Below are 10417 nucleotides of genomic sequence, written 5' to 3'. Positions count from 1 at the left end.
CACACACACACACCATGCACGCATGCACATACACACACACACACACACTCACACACACACACACACACACACACAGCTGTAATCCACAGAGAGTTTCTAAACCACGCGTCACACATGTTAATTTTTCTTTTTTACTTTATTTACATACTTACCCCCCCGACCGTCATCCACCTCCCCATCCCTACCACTCTCCTGTCCTCTGACCCGTCTTACCTCTGACCCCTCCTCCCTGCCCTTTGACCCCCCCTGCCCCCTGCCCTCTGACCCCTGACCCCTCTGACCCCTCCCCCTCAGTCTAGCGGCCCCTGGAAGATCAGTCTGATGTATCCGTGCTCGCCGGTCAGCCAGGTGCCGCAGAAGGGGCAGGCGGCATGGAAGGCGTGGGTGCCGTGCGGCAGCGGGATCTGGCTCCACCCCCTCACTGTCTTTTCCGAGCACACGTGACCGCAGGGGCAGAAGGCGTGGGTGGGCGGGCCCTCGTCCAGGTACAGCCCCCCCTCACAGCCCAGCCAGAGGGGCACGTAGGGCCCCACCCGCCGGCACATGGGGCACTCCCGGTCGCCCGTGGTCGCCAGCGACCCCCCGGCCCCGCCCGCCCCCGGCCCTGCCCCCCGCTCCCGCCGGAAGCCCCAGTTGTGGTAGCCGTGCACGTGGCCGCAGTTGACGTAGACCCAGGGCTGCTTCTTGTCGACGATCTCACGCTGCGCCAGGCTGGGGAAGGCCAGCGTGTTGAAGCCCACGGGGCACTGCGGCCGGGCCGCGTTCAGCTCCTGACGCAGCGACTCCAGCTGCTTCAGCGTCGGGGTGCGTCTCAGCCCCGCCGGCGTGCGCCAGAGCAGCGTCGCCCCGCACAGGTCGATCAGAGAGCCGTCTTGCAGCGCGTTCGACTCGTTCTCCACCTGCGGGGGGGACGGGGAGAGAGAGGGAGAGAGGAGGGGACAGGGGAAGAGGGAGGGAGGGAGGGAGAAGGAGTGAGGGAAGAAGAGGGAGAGGAAGGGGGGGAAAGTTGAGGAAAAGGGAAAATGTGAGAGAGGGAGAAGAAAGAAGAAAAGGACAGGACAGGAGAAAGGGAATCACACAAGAGGACCAGAGGAAAGAGGGAGTGGAAGGGGAAGAAGAGGGGAGAGGAGGAGGAGATCACAGGGAAGACAGGGGGTTAGAGAGGAGGAACAGAAGGAGAAAGAACAGCCAGGTGCTTCCAGAGAGGAGGACAGAACAAGAGAGTCAGCTGCAATCTTCACACAATTCAACATCAATCTGAAAAGAGATTCTCAGTAAAAAACTGGTGGCTTCATTAACACTGTGTTAACAATGAAAGAATCATTCAAAAAGACAGGGTGAGGAGAGGTCACCAGAGATGACAAAATAAACCTGATGTGATGGCGCTCTTGACCATTACAATAGTTTTATCGACTGTAGTCTGCCATTATTGTGAATAGCTGCAGAATTGAACGAGGTCCAGTAAAAATGCCTGCAATCCCACTGGTCACCACCTGGGGTCTCTGTTTGCCTCCTCCATGAGGTGGTCTTGTGACGCTGAATTCAAGTCAACACCAGCTCCTTTCATCCCCCTCCCTTTCTATACGCAATGACTTCAAAGATTGCAAAGGTTTGACAACCAGACTGATGACTGATATTTTAACTTCAATTTTTCTGAAGTCTTCAAGCCATAAATTTTAATTCCGTTCATTCTTGTGAACTATACTGCAGTCAGGTGTGCTCAATGTAATCTTGAAACTTTCCTTTTGAAGGTTCCTCTGTATAAAATAAATATTAATCTAATGAACACACCTTACTATTCGGCTTCTGTTCTGACTCAGAAACTCAACGCGATGAGATCTGTGACATTTGACAACATTCACAGTCCAAGCACTACTGTTTATTTTAAGTTTATTCTGAGATGCTTCAACTTCAGCTAGAGTCAGTTACTAGATTAGCAAAGGCAACGTTTGGTGCTGCTTATGGATAATAACTGAGTGTGATATTCCCGGCCTCACCAGCTTTCCTCTCTGCTGGGCGGAGCGTGTCTCCCGCAGTGCGTAGACATTCCCGCACACAGAGATCTCCCTCCACACCCCCGGCGCCAGCTCGCCCACAAACTCCGCCGCTGGGTGCATCACCAGCACCCCATTGGTTGTCAGCCCGTCCATCAAGCCGTCAGACGTCCGCCATTTGGCCGCCCTTTCCTGAGGGACCCGTCCACCCAGAGAGAGAGTATAGGAGAGTGAGCCAACCAGGAAACACACACACACACACTCACACACACACACATACACACACACTGCCCTCTGTGTAAGTTGATAAACTGGCATCTCCAGAGCAGAGAGAGAAATATTTCAGACCCGGTGTCTGTGCTGCAGTCTCGCAGGTGGTGTCAGACGCAGGTGTTGCGAGCAGGTAGCGGACGCGTGCATCTCTGTGTCTCCCCCTGCAGGCAGTGAGCGGCAGCACCGCTGCGTCACTCCGGTCTCTGTCAGGGACAGCGTGGGAGGGAAGTCTGAAGCAGCCTCATCATTAACACTTCATTAGTGTGCATTATCTGCTGCCAGGGCCTGGCGGTTAACCAGGGATACAGTGTGTCTGCATGTCAGGCATAATGACGCTGATCTGGAACCTGTGTGAGTTACACTGATCTGGGGCCTGTGTGAGTTACAGTGATCTGGGGCCTGTGTGAGTTACAGTGATCTGGGGCCTGTGTGAGTTACAGTGATCTGGGGCCTGTGTGAGTCACACTGATCTGGGGCCTGTGTGAGTTACACTGATCTGGGGCCTGTGTGAGTTACACTGATCTGGGGCCTGTGTGAGAGACACTGATCTGGGGCCTGTGTGGGAAGTCCTCTCAGAGCCATCCTGCAGTCGCGCTGATCACCCCCTGGAGGCCTAGAGGCCAAGGCAAGCTGTAGATCCCACACCCACACCCACCTATACCACACCCACCACACCCATACCACACATACCACACCCATACCACACCCACATCACACCCACCACATCCATACCACACCCATACCACACATACCACTCCCACATCACACCCACATCACACCCATACCACACCCACATCACACCCATACCACACCCACCACACCCACACCAAACCCATCACACACACCACACCCACACCACACCCATACCACACCCACACCACACCCATACCACAAATACCACACCCACATCACACCCATACCACAAATACCACACCCACATCACATCCATACCATACCCACCACATCCATACCACACCCATACCACACATACCACACCCATACCACACCTACATCACACCCATACCACACCCACCACACCCAAACCACACCCGCCACACCCATACCACACCCACATCACACCCATACCACACCCACTACATCCATACCACACCCATACCAAACCCATCACACACACCACACCCACACCACACCCATACTACACTCACCACACCCATACTACACATATCACACCCATACCACATCTGTCACACCCACCACACCCACAACACACCCATACCACACCCATACCACATCCACAACACACCTGCCATACCTGCATCACAATAACCACACCCACATCATATTCACCACACCCACTCCACTGCTGCAACACTCACATGACACAGCCACCCCCACAGGAGGGACCTACAGCTGGGGGTCACTCATGGGTGATGTCATTCCCTGTGCACGCAGAGGTTAGAGGTCAGAGAGGCATTGGACCGGAGTGTGACCTGGTTTGAGGGGGGAGAGAGGTCAGAGAGGCATTGGACCGGAGTGTGACCCGGTTTGAGGGAGGAGAGAGGTCAGAGAGGCATTGGACCGGAGTGTGACCCGGGTTGAGGGGGGAGAGAGGTCAGAGAGGCATTGGACCGGAGTGTGACCCGGTTTGAGGGAGGAGAGAGGTCAGAGAGGCATTGGACCGGAGTGTGACCCGGTTTGAGGGAGGAGAGAGGTCAGAGAGGCATTGGACCGGAGTGTGACCCGGGTTGAGGGAGGAGAGAGGTCAGAGAGGCATTGGACCGGAGTGTGACTCGGGTTGAGGGAGGAGGAGTTCAGGGCTGAAACCAGGGCAGTGTGTTCTGCCCCCTGTGTCCGCAGTATTGTTTTACAAGCGTCTGATTCTAATAAAAGAATCCCTGAAATGCAGATTCATTCATTATTCTTGGCTGCCAGGCTGTGCTGCTCGGGCCTGTGGGGCCCAGGAAGGTGGCCAGGGCGGCCGGGAGCCCCTTCTGCAGTCAGAACGCCCCTCTCACACCTTTACAACAGGTAAAACCACTCACACACCACACTGTGCCCTTCACACAACCTCTCTGCCATGACCCAAAACACCCCACCGCTTACAGCACACACAGAGCGTAAAACAGAGGCAGCTTTATGACCCCCATAACACATACTAATGCATATTATCATGGGTTTACTTCTGGAAAACTGCGAATGACTAATGAGCCCATCATAGCAAGATGTAACGATTGCATATCACAGGAGCAACACAGACACCTGAGGCACAGAACAGCCAATGAGACGTCAGCTTCAAGCTGAGAGCTGCTTCTGAAATCTGACCACACAGCAGCTGCAGCACAGCCTAGCACTGACCCTCAGGGACACTGTGTCTGTGTCACAGCAAGGTCCGCTCAGAGCCAAGCGGTGAGCTAGAATATAGGACTAATGTGAGCTCTGACATCATGCCTTTGTGGTCACATGGTGCAGAGCTATGATCCCTCAGAACACCATTAGCTGCATTCTCACTGCTGACTGCGCCTCTGGTTCCTTACTGTCTGAGCAACCTACATTATTCATCTGCTTTGCTGTTATCCAGAGGGACCTTCACAGCTCCCACACCATCCATTTATACAGAGATATTTACAGAAGCAGTCTGGTCACCATGAGCTCCCTGCATAAGGACAGAGCAGCAGTCACCTACCTGGGAGCCGAGTCACTGGTCACAGGACAGGTGACAGGTATGAGGTCTGAGGCTGACCTCCCTGTGAACTCAGGCAGGCTGGACCCCCCCATGCCCCAAACTCACCCCCAGGAAGATGTTGTTGGAGGAGTCAAAGCCAGCGGCGTAGATTCGGGTGGTGTAGGGTGGGGTGCGTTCACAGAGGATGCGGCAGGCGTAGCGGGAGATGGTGCTCTGGGCTGACTGCCCCCCCTCGCCCCCGCCCCCGTGCCCGCTGGGGGACGTGTCCGTCACCACGAAGTCGATCATGCTCTCTGTGGAGCGGCCGATCTGGGGGGGGTAGTGGTACAGGTGAAACATGCCTGAGCTCTACCACTCTGTCACCATTTCTAAAAAACAAATCATACCCTCCCATTATCTCTAGTCCTGTTTCTAACATTTTATTTATTTTTAACCTGAACTGTGGCAAAAAATCTCTCCTATAATTTTAAGGTTTTTGTCATGTTAATTTCTGAGCATAAAATTTCTTTTTTTACTTAAAGTTTATAAAAACAGAACAAAACCCAAAGAATAATGTGTGCCTGTAATAAGCCTGGATGAAATGTGTGGATGGATGTTGGGTTTGATTGACAGGGCTCAGCTGAAACATGTGGATGGATGTTGGGTTTGATTGACAGCTCACCTGAAACATGTCCCTGCTGCTGTCGTGGGTGTACTCCACTATCACCGAGTGGCTCCGGGACAGAGTGTACGAGATGCTGTGCTGGCTTTTGTTACTGAGGGCCTGGAAGCAGAGCACAACACCTCACCAGGCTAAGAAAAAGGACAGTTTCTCCACAATTTTTCCACTCTTTCAGTGAAAGGACCTACATAAGAGGTACATAATGCCTTCATAGGGTGTGCTGTGTCAGAGTCCAAGCCAAACACAGCTTTACCAGATCAGCACGTTGAGTCAATGCCACTCATGGTACAGATGGTGACATAAGGCACCCAATGACAGGTCATGTCAGCGGCCACGCATTTATGAATGCCTGCGTAGTGTTTATAAGACATTATGCAGCCTTTATGCAGGACCCTTCATGTGTTACAGGACAGTGCCTCATTATAACCTGTGGACTGAAAACATGGCAGCGGTGGAGGTCATAGGTCACTCAGACAGTGGCACAAAGGTCAACAGAGAATGAAAACAAAAAAGTCACCTTCAGTTTCTCAAAAATGTATCCAACGTATGCAAATGTTTTCTTCCATGTAGCCACCCACACGTTTCCACCAAATCATAATGGAAATGCAGCTGCCGAGCTGCAGACAGGCTCGTCAGAAACCAGCTTACACCGGCCAGCCACATCAGACCCGCTGCACAGTATGCAGGCTGATGGCTCAGTGCAGACGATATTATTACTGTTTATCAGTTAAACACACTCCTGTTCAGAGTGATTAGTGATCTTACAGTTTCTATCTTTTCTAATTTTACAGCTGAATGTTTTTACTTAAACGTTTCAGGTCACATACTTTGCTCAAGGCTACAGCAGCACTGTCCCATGTGGGACTTGAACCTGCAACCTTTTGGCTGCAAGCCCAGTTACTTTTCTGTTCTGCTTTCAGGAAAGGAGGTTGGGGTGCATTGTGTTTCATTATATTGAAAGGGGGCATGTATATGTATGTGCATGTGCATGTGTGTGTGTGTGTGTGTGTGTGTGTGTGTGTGTGTGTTTGCTTAAGAATACAACAGCAGTACCCTGTCTGGGAATCAAACCCATGACCATGACAAGCCAAAATGTCCTGCCGCCCTGCATCACAATGCCGCCCTGCTGGCCTGAGCCGGCCACTCACCTTTGAGACCAGAGGGGTGGAGATGTTGTGGATGACGTCAGGCTTCACCCCATTGGCTTTGGGCCGTTTGTAAAGGGCCAGCCGGCTCCGCCTACGACCCTTATCCCCATTGGTCAGGGAGCCGTTGTAGCTGCAGGTCACAGAGAAACAGCATATTCAGCCCACCTGTCAGTCTGTCCATCAGTCTGTCCGTCAGTCTGTCCAAACAACAGCGACAGTTACAGAACAGATGGATTTCACTTCCTATCCAGAGTAACTTACAAAGCCACCATGGTGAGATATGGAAAAGTATAACACAAACAGAACAGCTTTTGTTTGAACATATGTTTTAATTCTAACTTAGTCATGGAACAGACAACATTGTGATTGCCTTCTTATTACTTTTTCATTTAACAACCACAATGTACATAAATCTACATCTAAAACCACAAAAAATTTTAACTGCCATAAAAATGAGTATTTCGTTTATAGTTGTTATGAGGGTCCTGGGACACGTGAATAATTTTGTAAGACTGGGGGGCAAGGGGTTGCTGGAGGACACGGTCAGTAGCCCCAGAGGCCGGCACTCTCTGCTGACTGGGGCCATATAAAAACCCCTCTGTATAAATTAGTGCATGGATTTACGAGTCTGCTTGGATCAATATGTTGGCAGGTTCATGTGCCTGTTCATACGCAATACAGTGGGACCAGGGACAGCCGACTCCCTTCCCAGCGTGCTCTGGGGCTCTGATCAAGGCCTCTCCTCTCGTAAGGAGGCAGTTCAGATGCTGAGAGGTTCTCATAAAGCCTGCCACAGTGGCGCGGCCCCTCTGAATGAGGAGGCCTTCAGCCCTCAGATCCGCTGTGCTGATCTGCACTGCTTACAGTTGCAAGGGCCTGTGTCAGTGTTACCAAAGCAGAGCTTTCCAGGAGAGGAGGTGACCTAGAAAACTTTCTTTTGAGAGATGAAACTGTCTGGGTTTTTTCAGCCTGAAACACTCATACCCAGAGGAATGAAGGCTGAAGTTGACAGTCTGGTAATGTTATTTGTCGCTGGTTTGTCATTGAAATTACCGACAGACCTGACTGAAATAGTACTGTGTGTAACCACTGAAGAGAACACAGCTTACATACTGACTCTCTTCAGGCTGGGACAGGCTTCGTCTGTCAGAAGTATTACCTTCTGGACCATACCTGTGTGTGAGTGTTCCTAATTGGCCGAGGGTACCTACCCCAGCACAATAAGCTCCCCATACTTAACGGGCTCCTTGTCTCCGGGATACAGGCCTTCAGGGGGGTGGGGGCCGGAACCCAGGGGGGCCGAGGGCTGGCTCTTGTTACAGGAAGGGCGGAGCTCCAGAGAGGGAGGGGGGCACAAGGCCTCAGAACTGCCTTCCAGTACCATGGCAACCAGCCACAACACGGGCGCGTGGTCAGGCACACAGGTGGGCACGCAGCTGGTGGGGAGAGACACCAAAACAGACACGCTCAAATCTGAGAGACACACCAAAATAGACACGCTCAAATCTGAGAGAGACACCAAAACAGACATGCTCAAATCTGAGAGAGACACCAAAACAGACACGCTCAAATCTGAGAGAGACACCAAAACAGACACGCTCAAATCTGAGAGACACACCAAAACAGACACGCTCAAATCTGAGAGACACACCAAAACAGACACGCTCAAATCTGAGAGACACACCAAAACAAACACGCTCAAATCTGAGAGACACACCAAAACAGACACGCTCAAATCTGAGAGAGACACCAAAACAGACATGCTCAAATCTGAGAGAGACACCAAAACAGACACGCTCAAATCTGAGAGATACACCAAAACAGACATGCTCAAATCTGAGAGACACACCAAAACAGACATGCTCAAATCTGAGAGAGACACCAAAACAGACACTCTCAAATCTGAGAGACACACCAAAACAAACACGCTCAAATCTGAGAGATACACCAAAACAGACACGCTCAAATCTGAGAGAGACACCAAAACTGCCACCCCTTTAATATATGTGTGAGGTTAGCAGCCCGGCTCTGTACCCACTTCCCCACCTCAGCGTAGCATTTGGGAGGTTAGCAGCCTGGCTCCGTACCCACTTCCCCACCCCAGCGTAGCATGTGTGAGTCTGGGTGCAATCCTCTTCAGATTTTAGGACTGAAGTTGTAATCACAGGATAATTACAGTAATTACAGTAGGAAATTCATCACAAGCTGGGGAGCCAAGCTCAGTTCTGGAGCTTGGCTTCTGTTCCAGCCCTCATCTGGACAAAGCATACACCCAAAGTATACACCCAAATGTACACCCATACATGTCCCACAATGCACTGCAGTGCAACAGTATTCCTGGACAGGGCAGAAGTGTATTTATCAGCTGTGAAAGGTCATTTCCTGAAAAACTCAATTCAGGGCAGAGCCATTATGATGTGACTGTAGCGTCATTATAATATCCTTATGAAAACAGCTCTGTGAGATACCTCCAGCTGTGACATCCTTTGATCTTTTCTCCTGCATAAAGTACATTCATATTTATCTCTAAATCCACACAGCTCAACTTGATTTTCATATTCCTAGCTTTTCATATTTACAACATTGTAAGAAAATGTTTGATTCCTTTATGAGAGCCACCTTCCCATTCAGTGCCATCTGATAAAACAGGTCTGCGATCATGTCTCCTGGTCTGCTTCCACACATAATGCTCTTTATCATTTTTAGGTGTCATTATTGTTGTCATGGTTATGCAATAAAGACCTGACTGTAGGCGAGCTGGACCTCTACGATGTCAGCTCATTTGCAGTCTTTGTTGTCAACACAAACTGTTAAACCCAGAGCAACCTCCAACCCAAGCACTGCATGATGTGGGAGTATAGATTTATGAGGAAAAGAGGGAGGAATATTCTTCAGCAAAGCAGATGAGCTGCAATCAATGACGCAGACCGTACTACCCCTCTCTGATAACCTGAATCTGTGACACACAAACTGTCATCACTTTGGGGTTCATGATGCAGTTCCAGATGATTTTTTTTTTATCCTGCTTGTTTGCATGCATCCTTTTCATGAATTGCTCTTCAACAAAAATGCTTTAAGCTGCCAAAGTGCAGAGGTTTACCAATGCCAGATTTCTCTGGTCTCTGTGCATGTGTGGAGAGATGCACGCGGAATCTGTGAGATTTCTCTGGTCTCTGTGCATGTGTGGAGAGATGCACGCAGAATCTGTGAGATTTCTCTGGTCTCTGTGCATGTGTGGAGAGATGCACGCAGAATCTGTGAGATTTCTCTGGTCTCTGTGCATGTGTGGAGAGATGCGTGCGGAATCTGTGAGATTTCTCTGGTCTCTGTGCATGTGTGGAGAGATGCACGCGGAATCTGTGATGCGTCCCACTGCAGCTCAGTCTGTTCTGTGCTGTTCACCGCGGAGCTTTTCTCAGCAGCAGCAGCACTGCGGGTCCGTCTTTGCGCGCACCAGGTATGTAACCAGGGTATAACTGATGCACCTCCCATTGAAACACAGAGATAGCAAATGTACTAAAGAAACAAATGATTTATTTTAGGCAGTGATCCAGCCACTGCAGAGCCATCACAGACGCACAGCACAGCTACCTGCCTGACTGCTCACCTGCTCTCACACCTGTACTCACCTCTCTGTTAAATGGAGCTTTCACTGTCAGTGAATAAACTCTCTCCTGTAAGCTGTTGTTGAACACAT

General features: G+C 50.8%; 1 protein-coding gene across 1 annotated transcript in view; it reads right to left on the bottom strand.

Moving 5' to 3' along the window:
* Nucleotides 1-278: 278 nt before the first annotated feature.
* LOC118774045 (E3 ubiquitin-protein ligase pellino homolog 1-like) overlaps nt 279-10417 on the bottom strand; it is a 19250-nt gene continuing 9111 nt past the window's right edge. Inside the window, exons 2-7 of the mRNA XM_036523155.1 lie at nt 7932-8156; nt 6721-6850; nt 5573-5674; nt 5017-5220; nt 1998-2186; nt 279-899 (exon numbers count right to left, since the gene is read on the bottom strand). Coding sequence (XP_036379048.1) covers nt 291-899; nt 1998-2186; nt 5017-5220; nt 5573-5674; nt 6721-6850; nt 7932-8104 — 1407 coding nt within the window. The 5' untranslated portion in view covers nt 8105-8156 and the 3' untranslated portion in view covers nt 279-290. The remainder of the gene's footprint in view (nt 900-1997; nt 2187-5016; nt 5221-5572; nt 5675-6720; nt 6851-7931; nt 8157-10417) is intronic.

The sequence above is a fragment of the Megalops cyprinoides genome, chromosome 3, assembly GCF_013368585.1.
Source record: "Megalops cyprinoides isolate fMegCyp1 chromosome 3, fMegCyp1.pri, whole genome shotgun sequence".
Taxonomy (NCBI): domain Eukaryota; kingdom Metazoa; phylum Chordata; class Actinopteri; order Elopiformes; family Megalopidae; genus Megalops; species Megalops cyprinoides.
The sequence above is the reverse complement of the archived record's forward strand: the minus strand, read 5'-3'. Positions and strand labels throughout refer to the sequence as shown.